The sequence below is a fragment of the Periplaneta americana genome, chromosome 1 (assembly GCF_040183065.1).
Source record: "Periplaneta americana isolate PAMFEO1 chromosome 1, P.americana_PAMFEO1_priV1, whole genome shotgun sequence".
NCBI classification, from domain to species: Eukaryota; Metazoa; Arthropoda; class Insecta; order Blattodea; family Blattidae; genus Periplaneta; species Periplaneta americana.
The window spans coordinates 215,709,173-215,733,319 of record NC_091117.1 but is presented as its reverse complement, the minus strand read 5'-3'; the positions used below and the strand labels follow the sequence as shown (position 1 = coordinate 215,733,319).

General features: G+C 33.3%; 1 protein-coding gene across 1 annotated transcript; it reads left to right on the top strand.

The window, feature by feature from the left end:
• The first annotated feature begins 1,351 nt into the window (after window positions 1-1,351).
• LOC138709610 (uncharacterized) lies at window positions 1,352-16,220 on the top strand. Its single transcript, XM_069840507.1, has 3 exons — window positions 1,352-1,533; window positions 10,600-10,710; window positions 15,882-16,220. The coding sequence occupies exons 1-3, from the start codon at window positions 1,478-1,480 to the stop codon at window positions 16,027-16,029; spliced, it is 315 nt and encodes a 104-aa protein (XP_069696608.1). The 5' UTR covers window positions 1,352-1,477; the 3' UTR covers window positions 16,030-16,220.
• The last annotated feature ends 7,927 nt before the right edge of the window (window positions 16,221-24,147 follow it).

Below are 24,147 nucleotides of genomic sequence, written 5' to 3'. Positions count from 1 at the left end.
ACATGGATTTGTTTCAGAGAGTTTTGAACTTCAAAATTGCTCTCCTTAATAAAGAAGAAAATGGCACTTATCAAGTTTTTCCTCTGTGGCCTTCATACGGAATAAATATAGATGATATAGCTAAGATAGATAAACATGCATTCACTGAAAAGACTGAAAAATGTCTTTCCTTCTAAACTGAAACAGATCTTGATACAGACCCTGGTGATGCCTTACTTTGACTATTGCGACGTTTTGTATAGTGATCTTAGTGTTGAATTGTCATTGAGGCTTCAGCGTGTTCATAATGCTTGTGTTCGTTTCATTTTTAACAGCCGTCGCTATGATCATGTCTCCGAGTATTTCTTTCAATTATCTTGGCTTCGTTTACGGGAGAGACGTTCAGTTCATTCACTCTGTTTGCTGTATCAGATTTTAAATAATTCCACACCTATTTACCTAGTACCTCGCTTCACACTTTTAGCATCCCACCACAACCGTGATACACGTTCACAGCATAACCATGTTCTATCAATTCCACTCCATCAAACATCTCTCTACTCTGCTTCCTTCACAATACACACAGCTCGTTCCTGGAATTCCTTGTCACAGGAAATCAGGAGCAGTCGGAGTCTAAAATCTTTTAAGCACACTCTACTTAGAAATGTTTTTAATGAACAGAACTAGACTCTTGCGGAAGTTTCTAAATAGTCTTAAATGACCAACTTGTTATTTTTTTCTCCTCTCTCTTCTTCTTCTTCTTTTTTTCCTCTTTTCTTTTTTTTATTATCTTGATATATTTCTTAATCATTCGTGTTTGTATGCCATTTAGTACGAATTTGCTAATCAACATTTTATGTCTTGTAACTCACATGTATTCTCCTATTAGTATATTAACTGTATAATATATCTCAAGGGAATTAATCGTCGTATTTATCTCGGGCATTTTAGGTCTTATAAATTGTGTGTTTGTGTGTGTGTGTGTGTGTGTGTATTCCCCTTTATGTTATGTAACTGATTTTTATTATGTGTAATTTTCTACTTTATTTTATATATTACATAACCGAACTTGACTATTTGTAATTTTATATTATGTAACTGATCTTTTCTATTGTAATTTTATACTATATTTTATGTAATTTCTAAGGTATTTTCTTTTGTGTTATTTTGTAATAAAATTTTGTATTTCATGTATATTATTGAAACCTGGTTGAGTGGAAGAGAAGGCCTCATGGTCTTAACTCTGCCAGGCAAAATAAACCTACTACTACTATCTTTTTGTACATCCCCAAATATATTAGTTTTTACAGACTATTGAAGACTATAACTTTTCAGGGCTATCGATTGATTTTCAATTGTGTTCTTCTTTCAGCTTGGCTATTGTTTGGATATTAAACTTTTAATACCTGATGGGATTTGGTCGTATGGTATTACTCTGGGTACTAACTGGGAACTCCCTTCTGAGCCATATAATTTCTTCAAACATAAGGCAGAAGCCATGCATCGCAGACACAGGAGAGAGTTATACAACAAACTTGTACCTGTACTGAGCATGTGAGTATAATATTGTATTAAACAGGCATACACAGTAGCGATGAGAAGGAATAGGGTAAACTAGGGTCTGTTGGACAGAAGGGCATGTTGGACACTCCGTATTTTAACGTGTTACCACGCCAGTTGTGGGCACCACATTCAGCTATAAGTCAATGACGGAAGTAGGCACGAGTGGGGCTACTTCCATCATTGACTTCTAGCAGAATGTGGTGCCCACAAGTGGCGTGGTAACACGTTAAAGTACAGAGTGTCCAACATGCCCGACTGTCCAACAGACCCTAGTTTACCCTATTAAATTTGTACCTGTGTTAAAATGGAACGAATTTGTGTTTAATGGCTATAAATAGTCATATAATAAGATTAATTTTATTTATTTATTTATTTATTTATTTAAATTCAAATATACAGAATAAATAAATATAATTACAAAACAAACAAAGAGAAATACAAATAAAATAATACAAGCAATATAAAAAGAAGATTCAGTAGTATTAACAAAATTTGAGACTGAATGAGCAGCGCTCGTGCTCGGTCGCAGTTCAGATATAATATTAAAATAAAAAATAATAATATAAATAAAAAAAGTAAAATAAAATAGGAACGAAAATATAATTACAGCGGCAATGGAATTATATAATATAATATTAACACTAGAGAAGAATAATATCGCACGTGAAAAGTAGGACTAATATATATTTCAAAATTATAGAATACAAATATAATATGGGTTGATTAATTCATACACATAGGCTATAAATTTATTTAATCAAATTGAAGATATTAACACGTTTCTAATTTTCTTGTTATATATTAGTGGGTTACATGTTAGAAGTTGTGGGTGTAATTTAGTTAAAGCATTGTACAACCGAGGGCCAAAATTTATGCTATGCTTTAGACCAGCAGATGTGAGACATTTAGGTTCTACTAATTTGAATTAATATTTCGTCTTGTGACATAATTGTGTGTCTGTAATACAAACTTATTACGATTTTTATGATAAAATTTTAACAGCGTATACTTATAAATTTGTTCAATATTAAATACATTAAATTCAGAATAAATTAATTTAGTTGGATAATCGAAACGTTTCTTCAAACAAATTTTAATTATTCGTTTTTGTAGTAAATTTAACGGACTAAGATTAATTTTTGTACTTCCACCCCAAACAATTATACCATATTGAATGATAGACTGAATAATGGCCAAATAAACATTTCGTAGAACTCTAATAGGTAAGTAGCATCGAAGATTAACGAATTTATAAATTATTTTACGAAACCTCTTACAAAGATAAGTAATGTGACGAGGCCATTTTAAATTCTGATCAATAATGATACCTAGATATTTGACATACGTGGCTTCTTTCAATATTTTAATATTCTTCTGAAAGAACGTTTTCATCTGCAAACATGAAATCGATACAAATGTAACGGGACACAAACCCAATTAATCAGCATAGCCTACCTTAATTTTGGGTGAATAGTACAAATACGTCACGGATATAACATCATCCGACTTAAACAGCCAACAAAACCACATGATTAGCCATTTTCAAAATGACACACTGGTTATATGTGAATGCATTATTTGCGGAGATATCAATGTAGATTATCTAACGGAAAGCAATAGGAAAGATCAACTAAATTCATTGCTAGCATCTTTGAATTTAATTTACACAGTATACTTTCCTACTAGAATACAAGGAGATTCAGTTATTGCAATAGAAAACATATTTATCGGAAAGAAAAGAATAGGTAAATCTAAAAAAAAAACAACAATAATTAATGGTCTTTCGCATCACGATGCTCAACTCCTAAATATAAACATTAATACATCACCATTATTATCATTATAAAAACTAAAGTGAAATTCGGAAACATAAACTGGGAATCATTAAATAATTTTGAAACAACTCTCAAAAATGAAACATAATCAGCGTGTAGTCAAAGTAATATCGACAGTAAATTCACAGAGTTTCATAAAACATTTCTAAATATTTTTTGAATCTAGTTTTCCTATAAAGTATAAAAAAGCAAAAATATGCAACAATAGATGGATTACAAAAGGTATTAAAATCTCATGCAAAACCAAGAGATAGTTACATAAAAAGTCTAAAATTATTCAAAAATGTTATACAAAATCATCCCAAAAGCTGTGAAATTGCACTATAATAGAACAATACAAAACCCTTATAATAAAATCAAAACAAGTCATAATATAATTAAAAAAGAAAGTGGGCGATCAAAAAGTAAAAAAACAAACTATACCCTTATATCCACGTCAGACCCAAATGAAACTGCGAACGTATTTAACAAATACTTTATTTCAATAACTGATAACCTTAATATCTCCCAAGAAATTTGTATTAACAGTTTAGAATCTTTAACACAATATTTTAACAAAATTCTCAAATATTCAAATAATTCCAACAAACAAACAAGAAATAATTGCAGTTATTATAAATCTAAAGTCAAAAAACTCCTCAGGGTATGATGAATAACAAGCAAAATATTAACAGCGAGTTCACATATTATAGCTAGGCCACTAAGTTATTTTTGTAACTATTCAATGTTTTTTAATAGGTTTAATAGGTTATTTTACGACGCTTTATCAACATCTTTGGTTATTTAGCGTCTGAATGAGATGAAGGTGATAATGCCGGGGTCCAGCACCGAAAATTACCCAGCATTTGCTCATATTGGGTTGAGGGAAAACCCCGGAAAAAACCTCAACCAGGTAACTTGCCCCGACCGGGAATCGAACCCGGGCCACCTGGTTTCGCGGCCAGACGTGATGACCGTTACTCCACAGGTGTGGACACTATTCAATGTTCAATGGTATATTTCTCTAGGTTTTAAAATATTCAGTGGTTATTCCTATTTTCAAAAAGGAGATTAGAGAACGTCCACAGAGATTTACAAACCCTTATCACTTCTTCAAGATTTATCCAAAGACTTGGAAAAAGTATATATAAAAAACTATATAATCATCTTGATATTTAAGAAAAATAAATCCACAGAAAACGCAACATTTAGTTTAATTAACTAAAATTTTGGAGGCAATTGATAAAAAATCCCAAGTTTGGGGGAGGGATTTTCTGTAATTTATCCAATGAATTTCGCTGTAGAAATCATGAAATATTGCTAGACAAATTAAGTTATTATAGAATTAAAGGCGTGGCATACCAATGGTTTCACTCATACCTCGTAGATAGGAATCAGAAAATCGAAATCAGTACAATGAATAGCACTGTGAAATCTACCTCGACATGGGTAACTATTAATAATGGATTTCCACAAAGATCAATATTAGATCCCCTACTTTCTTTAGTATTAATAAATGATCTTTCCCCCAAAATAAAAGATGTAGGTCATTCAATATCATTTGCAAATGATAGAAATATAGTAATTACACCCAATAATTCCAACACATTCCAATCTAAAAAAAAAAAAAAAAATCTCCTCAAAATATATTATTAGTTCTCAGTTAATAAATTAGTATTAAATTGTTACAAACTAACAAAATCCAATTTAAATCCTGCCGAAATAATTCAACCTCGCAAATATTTAGAGCAATAAATTAACAACAGGTGCCTAATAGAAACAACAACCAAATTTGGTGGCTTAAAAATCGATAGTATATTAAATTAGAAACATCATATTAAAGAAATTACCCCCACAGCATGTTTTTCTATTAGATCTATGCAAGAGACAGTAAATATCAATCCTTTGAAAACATATACTTCGCATACTTCTACTCGATAATGAGTTTTGGAATAATATTCTGGGGAAATTCCACAGATAGTAGACCTAACAGTATATTCCTATTACAAAAAAGAGTAACTAGAATAATAGTAGGTGCCAAATCTAGAGAATCGTGTAGGACCATTTTTAAAAAACTACAAATAATGCCCATGGCTTGTCAGTATATTTTTCCATTAATAAATTTCCTCGTTTTTATTCGTGAAAACTTTGTAACTAATTCAACAGTTCAGTACAAGTATGACTACCCGTAAAAAATGACTTTCATAATTCATCTGCAAGTTTATCATTCTATCAAAAAGGAGTGCTACAACCAGGTTTCCGCTCATAACCTCAGCCGTTTCCTTTTGATCTTGTTTGAGCTTTCCTTATTGCTCATTCAATATATCATTCTAACGCCCAGTATTGATCCTAGAGTTATCTCAGCTGTACTTAACCCTTAAATTCGCAATGTATTGTATAGGCAATATGCTATAATTTTAATAGAACAATAGAAAAAATTGGTAGGAAAATTAAAATTTCACAATAATATAATATTGTACAACATATAAAATATGGACATTGCGATAGTTGTTTTCTTTACAGTCCGACACGGTTTAATAAAGTAGTGTGAGAAATGACGTTTTTCAAATTTAAGGGTTCCGTAGTTCCGTTGAAGAAATCGTTGGCTTACCGACAGATGTACCGGATGCAATGCTATATGCACCTCGAAATTTGAGACGACTTCGAATTTTTAAAGCACAGTAGGAAGCTTTACTCCAACATCTTAAGGTTTGCAGATTATTAGTTAAAGAAGACAACCCTTATATTAATCAAACTAGGAACCTTCAAGCCGAAATTACTGACATCCTTCGCCACTTACCAATTAATGTCAACGATATTGGAATCATTAATTCACGTAACATCCGTAAACAACTTCGTGTCACTTCTTATAATCAGTGGAGCGCATTACCTGGGAAAGGTAAAGGAATTACATTCTATTCTCACTGGAAAAAAGGTAACACCTGGATTAGCAATAAGAAAGGTCTGTCTTGTGGCCAATGGGCCGAGGCCATTAAAATGAGCACCAATGTTATCGCAGTTATCTCTCTCCCCGGTAGAAGCCTTAGAGCGTATTCCGAATCTCACCGGTGAGCAATCCGATGGCATCACGGTGTTCCGAATTCCACCGATGGCGTCATTGATGCTCCACCGGTGTCGTACCGGTGCCATCAACTTGCAGAGATGGTGGCAGTCTCCATCAGCCGCCATCAGTGAATCTGATTGGTTCTTGTATAGGGCGGGAATTAGCAGACGAATGACATCGTGCACTGTTGTGTTATGGCGGTGTGTTCTGCTGTATTGTTTGTAATGAGCACAACGTAAAAACAATATGTTAATGGCTTATGAGCGAACATGTCAACGGACCAGTTATTACTAAGGAGCGGATTTCTATGTAATTAAATATTATTTTTGCGTGCGATAAAACACAATTAACAAAGTTAAAAATTCCGAACATTTAGTTTCAAGTTTAAAACCCGAATTTTATTTAACATAAAAACACATATTTTCACAAAAAAATTATGTAAATACATATTTTCAGGAAATCTATTATAAACACATAAATCTTGGAGTTTTTTTACTTAAATAATTTTTTTGCAAGAACTTTTAAATATTTTAAAACTAAATCAATTATATCATTCAGAAGTACGTTATCTTTTTAATAATTCTTGGTTGCTTCTTGTTTCTAAGCGCTGTTTGGTGTATCCGTGATCCATTTTTGTAATAGTATCGCCTCAAGTTCTGAGAACTGTCAGGCAGCATATCACTGTAATTATTAAAGAATAAATTAACATGGACAAGGAGGAGAGATCTTGCAACACATAATTAGGAATGTTTGTTGTTACTGCAGATGATATCATTCCACGCTTTGTTTGTGAAACACAACAGATAAGAGCTCCGGTATGAACATTATTTAATTTAAATAAATCTCTCGCCTCTCGCTCATGTCCATCAAGTAAGGCAATACGTCTTGTTGTGATTCCCTGTTATCGGGCTTCGTCAATCGATATCCTTCAAGATGGTTGTTTAAAAAACGATTTGGCTTTCCTATTAGCAAATCTAAGCTTTTTGTGACACCATAAAAAACTCGAAACATCCAAAAACCTGTTGTCTGAAACAGGGAGGTGCGTGCCGTGGAAATTTAACTAGACTCACTGCCAGGTTCAGAAGAAGTACTAAGGGACAAATTCCAGAATGTGTTTGGGAAAAACAGTGGATATAAAAAATGTGTAAAGTTGCTCAAGTATTGGAGGGTGTGCCTGTAGGTGAAATTGACGGTGTTTGTGTTTGTGACATTCCTCTCTTTAAATATGCACGTCTGACGTCCTGTGATGTGGAAAGATCGTTTTCACAGTATAAGTCGTTGTTCAGAGATAATCGGCATGCATTTGTGATGGAGAATTTGGAGATGACCTTTGTTGTTCACTGCAATTCTCGGCCAACTACTAGCACTCAAGTGTGGTTGGTGAGTGCCTAGTAAGATTTTTTTTTTCCAAGCTAAGTGAGGTATTTTTGTCATATTTAAAAAATATATTTCTTTATTTTTAGCAAATATTTTCGTACTTTTTAGCACATAAAAAATAAATATATTTAAATTTTTTAGCACATAAAAATCCGCTCCCTAGTTATTACTACCGGTACAAGAAATAAATTGTTTATGCTATCTTTTCTTTGAACGAGATGGCAGTACGAAACTGTCGCAAAATTTTGCTAGCGCAGCACAGTCAACAACTTGTACAGTCGCCATGACAGCCATCGATCCTTCCAGCAGTTTTGTTCCTTATTTCACTGCAACGTGACGTCATTGATGCCACCGGACCGGTGAGATTCGGAATACGCTGCTAGCAGTACCCATTGAAGGAGATGCAATGAGCATGAAACGTTACCCCACGTGCTAGGTTTCAGCCCTCAGGGCGAATTACTGCGAATTGACAGACATAACACAGTCCGCTCAATAATTGCTAACAGATTAAGGGAACATGGTGGATACGAAGTATATGAGGAAGTTCAATGTCTTTCTATGGAAGGATCTACACGGCGTGCTGACATCATAATAATTTACCGAGATAAAAAAAACTGATCTCATTCTTGACCCCACTGTAAGGTTCGAAATTAATGAAGATCAACCAAAGCAGGCACATGAAGAGAAATGCGCTATTTACCTTCCATGCTGTGATGATCTCAGTCATAAATATAATATTCAAGATTGGAATGTCATTGGACTTATGTTTGGTGCGCGAGGAACAATTCCCAAATTTACATTGGAGATCCTCAGAAAATTAAAGGTTCCTGAAAAGACTCGTCAGACAATTGCATCAAACATTTTAAAATCATTATTGAACATCATCAATCACCAACTCTATTCATCTTTATAATATTCAATGTATATTATTTATTTTCAATAAATTTTTATCGTTTTGATAGCTACCAAATCTATTCTTTTTTAAAAGTTCATTATGTTTTTTAACATTAATTTACATTTTCTTTTTTGTTCATTTGTATTGATTAGGTTGATTAGGATGCCGATATTTTAAATCCAAAATTTGGACGGCTATAATTTCGATGATACTTCGCTCTAGAATATGCCATTAGGAAAGTTCAGGATAACAGGCAGGGTTTGGAATTGAACGGGTTACATCAGCTTCTTGTCTATGCGGATGACGTGAATATGTTAGGAGAAAATACACAAACGAAAAACACGGAAATTTTACTTGAAGAAAGTAAAGCGATCGGTTTGGAAGTAAATCCCGAAAAGACAAAGTATATGATTATGTCTCGTGACCAGAATATTGTACGAAATGGAAATATAAAAATTGGAGGTTTATCCTTCGAAGAGGTGGAAAAATTCAAATATCTTGGAGCAACAGTAACAAATATAAATGACACTCGGGAGGAAATTAAACGCAGAATAAATATGGGAAATGCGTGTTATTATTCGGTTGAGAAGCTCTTATCATCCAGTCTGCTGTCCAAAAATCTGGAAGTTAGAATTTATAAAACAGTTATATTACCGGTTCTTCTGTATGGTTGTGAAACATGGACTCTCACTCTGAGAGAGGAACATAGGTTAAGGGTGTTTGAGAATAAGGTGCTTAAGAAAATATTTGGGGCTAAGCGGGATGAAGTTACAGGAGAATGGAGAAAGTTACACAACACAGAACTGCACGCATTGTATTGTTCATCTTACATAATTAGGAACATTAAATCCAGACGTTTTTGATGGGCAGGGCATGTAGCACGTATGGGCGGATCCAGAAATACATATAGAGTGTTAGTTGGGAGACCGGAGGGAAAAAGACCTTTAGGGAGGCCGAGACGTAGATGGGAAGATAATATTAAAATGGATTTGAGGGAGGTGGGGTATGATGATAGTGACTGGATTAATCTTGCACAGGATAGGGACCGATGGCGGGCTTATGTGAGAGCGGCAATGAACCTTCGGGTTCCTTAAAAGCCATTTATAAGTACGTAAGTATCATTTCGATGATATTCTCTCTAGCTGCCCTGCTTTGACTACTTCTTCTCGTGTTTCGACACCATAGTAATTTGTGATTGGTCCACCGCTGTAAAATAACGGTTAGCATGTTTGACCGTAAAAACAAGCGGTCAGAATTCAAATCCTGGTTTGGATAATTTACCTGGTTGGAGTTTTTTCCGAGGTTTTCCCTCAACTAATTGAAGGGGAATTACTGGGTGAATTTCAGCAGTGGATCTCGGACTCATTTCGCCATCATTAATTTAAATGTTATTATCATTACAACAACCCGGGTTAAGTTTACGGTTCAGCGTGCTGTACTTGTACGAAAGTGCTGCCGTTCGGCTACATAATCATTCACAGAACAGGAGTAGTAAACACAGTAAGTCTCAGGCTGGAGAAAAACGAAAAGACAAGAACCATTTCTCCTCACCTCTCGATACGATGACAAAAGACGAATATAATTCGGACTTGCACGTCCTCCGTAATATATGTAGTTTGTACTCTGCACTTATCAGGTCGGAAACTCACGACCAGGGGCGTGGTTTCAAGTAGCTTTAGGGTAGTAATAGTTTATAAGTAGGCCTTGCATCCTTCACAGTGCCAAAGATCTGAGTCCCTTGTAATGCTACGTCGTTATACATGTCCAATATGTAAGGACACGATCCTCGGAGGAGGACAATGCTGTGATATTAGTCAGAGGAATCAGTTGTCTCCGCTAATGCCGGTAAGTGGTGCACCGCCTGCAGCGGGATTAGAGCTAAATGTGATAAGAGGATTATTGCACAGGCTGGGCCTCGACGGGAAGGCGTGCATCCTGCGGGCCCTTTGCGAGGCGGGGCAACGCCCACGGGGGTCCAAGGGCTCCTTCGCAGAGGAACTGCTTCACTCTGTTTTCACGTAAGTATTTGCGCAAAATGTTACAAAATAAAGACATTAATTATGGTCACAATCAACATCCTTGTTATCTTTTTCAAAATCATTTTGATTATTAGCATCGTCTTTTTTATTCATCATAATTAGGGCTAGGATTTTGATGACCTATAAATCATGAAAAAAGTCCTAAAAACAATGCATTTACGACCTAAAAATCTAAAAAAAAATTCCCTTAAAATGCCCTAAAAATTGATCTTACATAATTGCCTTAATAGGAAAAGAGGTTTTGTACTACTTAATATTTAGACCAGTAATTAAATTAAATTTTACATAATTTTTTCTAAGTAATACACTTTAATACACTTTGTATTCCTCACCTGACATAATTAGGAACATTAAATCCAGACGTTTGAGATGGGCAGGGCATGTAGCACGTATAGGCGAATCCAGGAATGCATATACAGTGTTAGTTGGGAGACCGGAGGGAAAAAGACCTTTGGGGAGGCCGAGACGTAGATGGGAGGATAATATTAAAATGGATTTGAGGGAGGTGGGATATGATGATAGAGACTGGATTAATCTTGCACAGGATAGGGACCGCTGGCGGGCTTATGTGAGGGCGGCAATGAACCTTCCGGATCCTTAAAAGCCATTCGTAAGTAAGTAAGTAGACTTTAATTATTTTATCTGATGTAGTTTCCATGTGTGATCGTTCACCTCTGCGTCGGCATGTGGACGTGAGGTCGGCAGTCGGCTGGTCTGTCTTAGCCCTTCATAGGCTGTAGCGCCATGGATTTACTTTATTTTTAGTTTCTGTGTAGTCTACCATAAGGCCACTCTTATCTGGAATTAGCAGGTATAGAGGAGTCTATATTGAAGGGGCGATTGGACGGATCCATAACGAGGAGTGTACTACGTTAAAATGGCAATATTTGTGTAGAAAAACGATTAAAATATTATACAAAATGATGAGTATTAATGGACAAAATATGTAAAGCAAATATCAAAGGAAATAAACATTATTTTACATTAATAATAGGGATTTATGGCAAAATTAAATGAAAATACCTAAAAAAAGACCGAATAATGCAAAAGATGCTGTTATGAGTTGAAACAGGCAAAAAATGCAGAAAATGCCCTAACAAATATGTCTTAAAGCACTCAGTTTATCACATAACATATAAATACTAAAGCAGCTATGTTTCTGGCTTACTAGAAAAAAAATGCAATTTCATCAAAATTCTAGCCCTAATTATAGTCCTTCCTCCTGTCTTCATCTTGTCTTTCTCACACTTCTTTTTGAACTCCTTTCTCTCCCATTTTACTCCTCATCTTATTGCCCTCGTTTATCTCTTTCATTTCACTTTCCTTTCTTCTCTTTATCTGTGTTATTTGTCTTTTTCTATCCCTCTCATTTTGTCTAATGTTTCCTCTATTCTATTTTTAAAGTATGACGTTTATATACGGCCTAAAATACATTAATTTAAAATATGAAAGAATTTAGTGAAATGAAAATTATACTGGTATCCATAGTTACGCCATATCCGAAACGACAATGTAAACAAGTCCATTCAACAACAAGGGCCTGCATATATACAAGTTGTTCGAAAAGCAACGCATAATTGCAATTTAAATAACTGAATAAGGGGATTTGAAATTGAAAGCTCGGACACGAACTTTGTGCTTAGAAAGGAATATTTGCATGTCAATTCTTAAATATTTTCGCGACTATTTTTGTAACAGTTTTTCATTTATTCATTTATTGACTTATTTATATAAGTTATATATTTATTTATTTGTTTACTTATTCATTTATTTATTTCCCTGTTTCCTAGGTTCCTCGTTTCCTTGTTTTATTCATTCATTTATTTTTAATTAATTATTAATTCATTCATTCATTTATTCATTTCTTTGCTTATTTGTTTATTTGTTCATTTGTTTATTTCTATTTATTTGTTTATTTTTTATTTATTTCTCTATTGGTTTATTTCTTTATTTCCTTATTTATTTATTTATTACTACATTTGTTTATTACTATATTTCTTCATCTCTATTCTTCTTTATTCATTTCTTTATATATTTATTTATTTCTTTGTTTATTTATTTACTTCTTTGATTTTTTATTTCTTTATTTATCAACTAGCCGTACCCGTGCGCTCCGCTGCACCCGTTAGAAATAAATATAAAGTAATTACATAATTAAAATAGGATGTTTGATCCAGGGAACATTCGTGTTTGATAGAAGGATAAATCGTTTAATATGTTACTTAATTTAAATTGCATCCAAATAATTAAAATGCCATCATTTTGGTCCAGAGACACTCATTTGGTGCAATGACAATTCCTTTAACATGTTTCTTAATTTTTATTACATGCAACCATAGTTTAATGGACATTGACATCATTTACATTTAATGTTTATATTTTATTTTACTTGCTATATGTTTCCATTGAATTATGGTAATAACTTAATTTTAACCCTTGTTTTCTACGTATTCAGTAAATGGCGCTTGGCCCACTATAATTTATTTTACTTGCTATATGTTTCCATTGAATTATGGTAATAACTTAATTTTAACCCTTGTTTTCTACGTATTCAGTAAATGGCGCTTGGCCCACTATAATTTATTTTACTTGCTATATGTTTCCATTGAATTATGGTAATAACTTAATTTTAACCCTTGTTTTCTACGTATTCAGTAAATGGCGCATGGCCCACTATGGTTCTGAACCCTTCAAATAACTTAAATTATATAATATAATGTTACATTACATATATTATATTATATTATATTATATTATATTATATTATATTATATTATATTATATTATATTATATTATATTATATTATATTATATTACATTATATTATATCAGAAGTTACTGTAATAACATTATAGCATTATGTCCATCTAGAGAAACTACACTTTCCAGTGGTGAAATAATAATTAATTATACAAATCGATTAATTTAGCTTCCGATATTACTTCATACAAACACAGAAACATTCTCTATAGGCTATCTTTCATAGCTTTCGATTGTTGCTGTCCAAGGCCCCTTATAGACGAAGTTATTTGTTTTTTATTTCATTATACGGCCCTAGATGGCAGTTATTTTAATTTTAAAACTCATTTATCTCATTAAATATCAGTCCTATCAAAATTTTTCAAGGAATAAAACTTATCGCAAATTATCGTTAAAGAAACATTTGTTATGTAACAGTTTTCACAAAAATCAATAATAAGCGAGAGATTTCGATTTATTTAATTCAGGCCCCCTAATAACCCCCCTTTTAAATAAAGTATTTTGAATGCCATATAGCCTAAAATCTAAGTTACAACGAACTTAATTTATATTCCAATTTTCACCGAAATCCGTTCAGCCATTATCGCGTGAAAAGGTAACAAACATCCAGACAGACAGACATAAGAACAAAAATTTCAAAAAAGCGATTTTCGGTTTCAGGGCTGTTAATTATATATGTTAGGACCAATTATTTTTGGAAAATCAAAAGTTACCAGAAAAATTTCGGCTACAGATTTATTATTAGTATAGATAAAAAGCTCCTTGCACAGTTTTGACAGATTGGTCTGAAATTTCTCACAGAGGTCAATTAAATATTTGTAAATACAATTTAATTAGCATTTCTATGAAATATTAAGTTCCTTCGGGGCATATTCATATTGCACTTATATAGATTAAAATATGCTGTAATGGTAAATTCATGAAATTTAAAAATTTATTGTGACTCTCTATTCAGACTGATATCTAAAAGCTGATTAATTTTTATTCCCATGACTATTTTCAAACTTTTTCAGAAAATAAGAGCTAAACATTTTTTAAACTATGACGCAAGGAGCCTTTTTAGTGACGTCAATATAATATTATTATTGCTAGTAACATTGAAATGAATACAAGTTAATAAATACAATGAAAGATAAACTAGCACACTCCTGAATTTTATTTTTTAGTAGGTTATTTTACGACGTTTATCAACAGCTTAGGTTATTTAGCGTCTGAATGAGATGCCGGTGAAATGAGTCCGGGGTCCAACACCGAAAGTTACCCAGCATTTGCTCATATTGGGTTGAGGGAAAACCCCGGAAAAAACCTCAACCAGATAACTTGCCCCGACCGGGAATCGAACCCGGGACACCTGGTTTCGCAGCTAGACGTTCTAATCGTTACTCCACAGGTGTGGACCCCACTCCTGAATGAGTAAGACTCGTGCTCAGGAGGGGATTCCAATACAGACAAAAATAAAATTAAAATTGAGAGTGAATACAGATTAAATAGTGTTTAATATGTTTAAACCTAAACTATAATTAATTTGGAGAGGATTCATGGTTGAAATATTATTATTGGAATGAAATTTGTTTAATAATCTGACTCATGCTATGATAAAAAGCTGCATTGGTTTTACATTTTGGTTCAGACAAACGCAGAGAATTCATGTTTTCAGTTCTATATTTATGTATATACCTTTCAAAGTTATTAAAATTTCTATGAAAATATTTTAATAAAATAAAATAATACATTTGTTTAATGTTGAAAATTTGAAATGTTTAAACAACAAATCAGTTGGGTAATCTATCTGCTATTTTAAACAAATTTTTAATACTTTTTTCTATAGTAAAATTAACGGATAAAGGTTGGATTTATAAGTTCCACCCCAACCTATAATACCATACATAAACATAGATTAAAATAATGCTAAATAAATTACACATAAACAGTTAATTGACAAAATATATCTTAGAATGACAAAGTAACATAATGTTTTACGTAATTTATTACAAATATAATGAATATGATTATTCCATTTTAAATGATTATCAATAATTATACCTAAGTAAATAATTAAAACATATAATTTCAAAATTATTAGCCCAAATAACACCAAATTCAGTACAGATGATAGTATCGTTGACCTGCTTATGTAGTTTAAATTTCACAAATTTTAAATGAAAATTGTGGAAGTTTTTAAATTCATACATGTCTCCTTAAATCCCTATTTTTGTGTGACATTTTTGTTGAAGAGCTGTTTACTTTTATGAAGTAAAGTTTATAGTTTATGTTGTGTTTTGTTTATTAAGATGTAGTGCCAGCGAATGAAAATTTATTTGTCTCAATTTTGTACGACGACATTTTAAAATTTTCAATATGTTAACGTTTAACTTATTTTTCCTTTCTAGATTACCACAGAGTAAATTAGAAATTGATTCAGAGGAAGAAGACGAAGAAGATATGACGGAATTCGACAACGCTCATAAAACGAAGCGAAAATGTGCAGAGATGTTCCCTTCTTGCTCGTCATCCTTCGTTGAGCTAACTGCCTTCTGAATCAGGCCCATTCATAATACGCAACTCTGAGGTTAAGACAACAAAAGCAGCGTCACTGTCCTTTAGATGATTGTCAACGAGATTCTGTAGAGAGACAGGTTCTGTGCTACATGGTTCTCAGCGTGTTGTAGAGACCACTATTGCTAGTCTAAAACGCTAAGTTCAGAATATTTTTGACTGTGATATACTTGTTTCTCTTTATTGTATAGGGACATCATTTTATTTTTACTTCAATTTTTATTGTACCTGAGTTTTTGAATGTACTTCACTCCCACCCCCTCTACTAGTAAACATCCAACCATCCTCCACACAGAACCGAGGCCGCGTATGCAGTACTGAGTTAGTGAGTATAGTACGTTCCAGAAATATGTTCGCGTTTTCCAGTGACGAAAGAGCTTTCAATATTGAATCATATTTTCGCACAGGTACTATCGTCCGTTTGCCTACGTCGCATCCCAGTTTCCCCCACCTGCTTCTGTTCGCCCCTCTGTAAAGTCTAGTAGCTGGGCTGTCTTAGCTCTTTTCTGAAAACATTAAAGTCTGTTAGGAATTGGACGTCTACGTAATATTATACAACTGTTAAAATAACTTAAATAGAAGGGCCTCGTTAAGTAATTAACTGTCACGTGATTTCCCCTCCCCTTTCTACGACAAAACCACTTGAACGGACAGTAGATAGCATTTCTGAGTAATTTTATCTTTTCGGATCGGGGAGAAGTGAAGATTGAATTTACAGTACGAAAGGTATTCTTTTATAGAGTAGGTATAGAATTATTTCAACATGAGTTACTAGCACGAAGGACGAAACTGGTAATTGGAATTAGGTCTATAGTGCGATAATATGCACAAAAGAACTGAAGCCTGTATCGAAATGAACGGCCACCATTTTCAAAACTGTGTTTAAATATCCATATTGTGATTATTTTTCAATTTAACTTCATTCTCTATATTGTACGCTAATGTGCTGTAACACTACAATATACTGTACACTGCATAATGAATACGTCCGAATGGACAGCTCAATTCGTGAGTAAAAACACTAACTGTGCTATGCATAGACATTTCGCTAGCCCGCGCTACGAGCGTGCTAAACTAGCTCCGGCTATCGACTGATTACTTGCACAGGATTCATATCATATTATATCGCTAACACTGGTTTATGAATACGAAAAACGTTAGTTCGCTGATCATCCACCGAAAGCCGCTCTAAGAATGTCTATGAATATGGCCCTTTGTGTTAATACAGTACTGTATTTTGATTAAACAAAAACCTAATGAAAATTATCAAACTCAAAATTTCTATATTTCCTAGTTTACATAAATGGATGAACTACTTTTCTTCCTTCCTATACCTAGTAACGTGATCTTATTTTACGCCAGTATCATCGAACTCCAGTCTTGGAAGGGGGAGCAAGCGGTGTTTCCAGTTCTAGACCTTTAATCCAAAGATATAGGCAGGTTAATATTAAAAATGTTAGTAAAAATAAAATGATGTCCCTGTATTATATTCTGACATTTTCTCCGCATCACATAAGTATCACATTAAAAGAAAACTATTTCATTGTAAATTATGAAGGACAAAAGGAAATTGTGTGTAAAAATAATCAATTGAAATGAAATTCCTCTGGAAAATAACAATTTACACGATACAGAGTGTCCCATAAGTCTTGAACCATAGGCCAAATCTCTGAAATTCTGTTTATTCTTCTGTACATGTACTACTGAAGTCACAATGATGATATTAAGTAAAGAGGAATGATATTCAAATAATGCTTTTTGTTGCATATAGACTGAATTTAATTACATTAGCTCATAAATAAAGTTATTATTTCTGCAGTGCCTGGGAAAAGTGACATAAATCAGTTTCCACAAACCTTTTTTGATAATTTATTGACAACTTACGGAACATCTGCTCGCTTGGAAAAAGAGACATAAGTATTTCTCCCATTACAATAATTCATACAGAAAAAAATAAAATCGACATAAACCACTGTAAGTTGTCAATAAATTATCAAAAAAGGTTCGTGGAAACTGACTTGTGTCACTTTTGCCAGACACAGGAGATTTTTTCGTATAGGTTTTATCTCAAATTAAAAAAAAAATGTACTAGTTAAAACTTAACTGAAGAATATTGCTGGAGAATGTTTAGTGTATTGTAAATATTCATAATTTAAATATGTATGTCGGTATTGTACTGATTAAGGCTGGTTGAGTGGAAGAAAAGGCCTTATGGTCTTAACTCTGCCAGCGAAAATAAAACATTCTATTCTATCTTGACGTAAGTTCTGTGTAGATCGGGTATCATTATAGTCTTGTCTCTTCTATTTATTTTGTTTATTCATTATTCATTTTATTATAATTATTATTATTATTATTATCATTATTATTATTACTTATTTACAAATGGCTTTCAAGGAACCCGGAGGTTCATTGCCGCCCTCACATAAAGCCGCCATTGGTACGTATCCTGTGCAAGATTAGGCCTAATCCAGTCTCTATCATCATATCCCACCTCCCTCAAATCCATTTCAATATTATCCTCCCATCTACGTCTCGGCCTCCCCAAAAGTCTCTTTCCCTCCGGTCACCCAACTAACACTCTATATGCATTTCTAGATTCGCCCATACTTGCCACATGCCCAGCCCATCTCAAACGTCTGGATTTAATGTTCCTAATTGTATGTCAGGTGAAAAATACAGTGCGTGCAGTTCTGCGTTGTGTAACTTTCTCCAATCTCCTGTAACTTCATCCCGCTTAGCCCCAAATATTTTCCTAAGAACCTTATTCTCAAACACCCTTAATCTCTGTTCCTCTCTCAGAGTGAGAGTCCAAGTTTCACAACCATACACAACAACCGGTAATATAACTGTTTTATAAATTCTAACTTGCATATTTTTTGACAGCAGACTGGATGATAGAATCTTCTCAACCGAATAATAACAGGCATTTCCCATAATTATTCTGTGTTTAATTTCCTCCAGAGTGTCATTTATATTTGTTACTGTTGCTCCAAGATATTTGAATTTTTCAACGTCTTCGAAGGATAAAGCTCCAATTTTTATATTTCCATTATAGGCCTAATTATTATTATATTTATTTTTACTCTTTATTTAATTGTATTTTATTATATTCTAATTCATATTCATCATTTGTTCTTTTCTGATCGTTTCCATTGCGTCATATTGGTCAAATCCCTATTTACCTTCAATATCTGACGTTGTAGACGTACTCAATATGCAGCGTTTCATGAGTAAAATGAACAGTAATTTTATTTACCACACTTGGCAACCATAAGCTGAACCATAAATATTTTTAATGTCTTTGTTTTATTTCTCATTACTGCAGTGTAATATAATCAGTTGTTCTCATAGGGTAGTATTCATAGACATTCTTAGCGCGGGCTTCCGGTGGATGATCAGCGAACTAACGTTTTTCGTATTCATGAACCAGTGTTAGCGATATATATGATATTATATGAATCCTGTACAAGTAGCCAGACAATAGCCGAGGCTAGTTTAGCACGCTCGTAGCGCGGGCTAGTAAAATGTCTATGAATAGCACCCTTAAGAACCAATAATATTGAAAATTAACTTTTAATATTTAAAACTGTTCAATTATTGTTCTTTCTCATTAACGCCCGAATGTCAAGCTAAGCAGTGTCTCCTCCTCCTGATATTTGTACTTTTCTGCTCGATTCCTTCATTTCCTGAAAGCACTTGCAGGTTCATTTCCGCAATCTTGCCCGTCATCTTCAAATTATGGCGAGGAAAAAGTCTGTAAAAGGTTTACTCACGCAAGCTTTATGCTGTCAGTAAACTGTTTCATTATTATTAACATTTTCCTTAAATTGAGGAAAATACCTGACTTAATAAGTTACACTTACAACACGCTATGCAGTCAGTACTGGCTTGTACAAGATGTTACCTAGCACTCTTTTAATATAAAAATTATACTGTGTAATTACATAGAAAGTGCTTTGCTGGTTCTAATAGATATTCTAAAACTTAAATTTAACGATTTATTATTCTCTCTGCAAAGTTTTTTTTTTTTCAAGATTTATTTTAGTACCGTAAACTGGGGTAAAGAGGATCACATGTGGTAAAGTGGATCATATGTGTATTGCTTAGATAAGTCAGCGCCACATGGATCACACATACAAAGAAAACCTTTCTTCTATAAATGCCACTAAAAATAGTTTTCTTTGCATGTGTGATCCATGTGGCGCTGACTTATCTAACAATACACATATGATCCACTTTACCACATGTGATCCTCTTTACCCCAGTTTACGGTACATCTTGATTACACAACTTTTAACACTGTATCACTTCGGAATATGTATGATAAGAACTTTATTGTGTTAAATATTATTAACGTACCAATATGAAATATACAGACACACACGAAAACACACCCCAACGATATTCTCAACACACAACTCAATTTAAAAATACATACACTCTTTGACTAACACACCCACACAGGAAACAAGACGCGCCAAGACCAACAACGACCAGTTACGAGGATGACCGAAAATAGGTCGAAACATATTAACAAGGTACGTTAATAATATTTAACACATTTATCCTTCTTAGTATTCATTTTATTATTGTAAATATTTTTGTTTTATCACTATTATTATTATTATTATTATTATTATTATTATTATTATTATTATTATTATTGTTAATGAATTATTTTGTATTACAATCTTTGTATCATTTGTCACGATTATTCTATTATTATTATTATTATTATTATTATTATTATTATTATTATTATTATTATTGTTACTATTATTTATATGATCAGCATTATTACTTGAACCTGTAAAATTTATGTAGACTACTGGACTGTACCCGAGCACGACCATTATGCTCATTTCGGATATCTATTCATATGTATTCAATTCAAATGTAAATTGTAAATAAATTTGAATATGAAAAAAAAAAAAAACAAGAAGGTTCTTATCATACATATTCCGAATTTATTTTAGGTCGCATAACTGCTGAGTTTTTTTGGGACCACAATATCCATATGAAGAACAATACAAGACAAGCAATAAATATTACAAAGTACACAATAGGCTATATTACAATGTATCTTACTTACTGGCTTTTAAGGAACCCTGAGGTTCATTGTCGCCCTCACATAAACCCGCCATTGGTTCCTATCCTGAGCAAGATTAATCCAGTCTCTATCATTATATCCCACCTCCCTCAAGTCCATTTTAATATTATCTTCCACCTACGTCTCGGCCTCCCCAAAGGTCTTTTTCCCTCCGGCCTCCCAACTAACACTCTATATGCATTTCTGGATTCGCCCATATGTGCTACATTTCCTGCCCATCTCAAACGTCTGCATTTAATGTTCCTAATTATGTCAGGTGAAGAATACAATGCGTGCAGTTCTGTGTTGTGTAACTTTCTCCATTCTCCTGTAACTTCATCCCTCTTAGCGCCAAATATTTTCCTAAGAACCTTATTCTCAGCTCAAACACCCTTAATCTTCTAAATTCTAACTTTCAGATTTGTTGACAGAAGACTAAATGACAAAAGCTTCTCAACCGAATAATAACACGCATTTCCCATATTTAATCTGCGTTTAAGTCCCTCCCGAGTATCATTTATAATTTATACACAATATATTACAATGTATCTTACTTACTTACTTACAGATGGCTTTTAAGGAACCCGAAGGTTCATTGCCGCCCTCACATAAGCCCGCCACCGGTCCCTGTCCTGTGCAAGATTAATCCAGTCTCTATCATCATACCCCACCTCCCTCAAGTCCATTTTAATATTATCCTCCCATCTACGTCTCGGCCTCCCTGAAAGTACATTACAATGCATCTAGAGGTAAAAAATAAATAAACAAGAAATTAATAAACAGAATATATGAACAGTATAAATTTTACAATCAAATCATATTATACAAGGGAATATCTTTAAAGAACTGAATTACTTGTGGAAGAACATCTGTATTGTTGAGTGCTGTAGATATATCATTTGGTATGTTGTACTTTTTCCTTGAGGTGTGGTATCTTCGGTATTCTATGGTGACGTGTTTGACGGTGAGGAAGCAATGACAGGTTTCACAGGTTGGTGGTTCATTTCTTGATATGAGGTAGAATGGGTTAATTTTGTATGTCCAATTCTTAATCTTGATAATAAAACCTGGTCTTTTCTATTAAGCTTTTGGATCGGTATATTAATAGAACATTTTGACTTGACTTCGAAAAGTTTTCTGGAGAAAATGAGAGTTCAAAATTTAATCCATGATTCTTTACATTTACTGTCTATGAGGGAAATGAAATTTCGATGTGGTAAGAAGGTATACTCGAGGTTTTTAGAACCTTTAGTGCTTTGGATACCCTCTCACTGTGGCATTGCAGGCAACGATGCAGCTGATACAGATTCCAAACAAAGGTCTTCCTCTTATCCCTACAGTTTTTTTCTTTTTAAACTAGTGTATTAATTAAGAAGAGGGATTCTGTTCCTGAACGACAAGACGTTGCGTCGGAAGAATTTAACGGCTTTTTTTCTCCCAAAATATTTCCGTGAATCGCGGACAGATGTTTGGAAAACGCATATTTATAGAACTAGAAAGTGTCTGAATACAGAAGATAGAAATGAAGAAGATCTTAGGACTGATTTATAGTGCATATCGTGGAAATTTGTGAGAAAGCGGAAATGATTGAACTATGTTAAATGTGAAAGCACTCACAAGAATTAAAAACGCTGACTTACATTGAGGCTGAACTTACTCTGACGTAACGAGCCCAACAGATTTTAGTTTTCTCCCTTCAATGTGCAGTAATTTGATCCGAATAAATTTAATGTTTTAAAATTCCTTTTCATAACGAAATGTCACATTTGTTCGGAACAGATTTCTGTACATTTAAAGAAAAAATCTAAAATTCTTTGAATAATTTATTATCATACTATAGGCCTACTGCTCTCTTAAACTGATTTAACATATTAGGAATTAAATCAATGGCTTTCCCTAAACACGCTATGAAATGTTTAATATAAAACAATTTTTATCTCGAAAAGGAAGTAAAAACGAGCAAAATTTTATTAAACTTTTTTTTTAATATCTCAAAGAATAACCCCCTGAAATTAATGATATTACTTACGGTTCACTCTTTATACAAATAATAGGTACGTATAAAATATTCAGAAAATGACTTTCTCTACTTCGGAATATGTATTATATAGCTCTCGCGTGTTAAATGTAATAGTACATGGTTGACTAGTATCAACCTGTTATGGGCCATCTTCAGAATTGGTTGGTGCTGGTCTTGGCGTCTTTTGTCTGCATTTACTGTGGGGTGTGTTTGTGTAGTGTAATGTGGAGTCAAAGAATGTGTGTGTTCTGAAATTGAGAATTTTATTTGGATGTGTTTTTGTTTGTCTATATATATTTTTTTTTCTAGTGTGTTTAGTTTCTGGGTTTTTGGTTGAATATATAGAATTTCCATGTCTGTGTTTATATCTCTGTAGGTGTAGTTAGCATTTGTGATGTGTTCTGCATATGTGGAAGTGTTTTGTAATTTTGTTATGGGTGTAATGTGTTCCTTGAAACGTGTTTGAAACGATCTGCCTGTCTGTCCTATATAGAAGTTGTTGCAGGTGTTGCACTTGTGATTTTATACGCCTGTGTAGTTGTATTTGTTTGTGTTGTTTATGTGTTGAGATGCTTTTGTAGAGTATTATTTGAGCCGTTCAGAGCAAAAGTGGTGTAAGTAAAAATTGGGTAATGAGGTTTAAAGTAAAAATTTTGTAAAATACAGCTCAAAGTAGCAATTAATATGACCTTCTTGCCATTCATTGACTACTAATAGTTCAAATAAATTGAATATTAATTGCTACTTTGAGCTGTATTTTACAGAATGTTTACTTCAACCCTCATTACCCATTTTTGACTTACACCACTTCTGCTCTGAATGGCTCATTTACTCAGTATGCGATGTTGTTATTTAATTTCTTGAATGAGGTTGCAATCTCGTGTTTTTGTTTTCGTATGTTAGTGTAATGTATTTTTTGTGTTCTTGTGTTTGTGTTCTATTCTTATGTTTTTTTTATTATGTTTCGTCTTTCTTATTATGTTGTCTA

Excerpts from the sequence above, each read along its gene's own strand:
- LOC138709610 (XM_069840507.1), top strand. The coding sequence starts at position 1,478 with ATGCATCGCAGACACAGGAGAGAGTTATACAACAAACTTGTACCTGTA. Across the intron at positions 1,534-10,599 it reads CTTGTACCTGTACTGAGCAT|GCTGGGCCTCGACGGGAAGG; the intron begins GTGAGTATAATA and ends ATTATTGCACAG. Across the intron at positions 10,711-15,881 it reads CTGCTTCACTCTGTTTTCAC|ATTACCACAGAGTAAATTAG; the intron begins GTAAGTATTTGC and ends TTTCCTTTCTAG.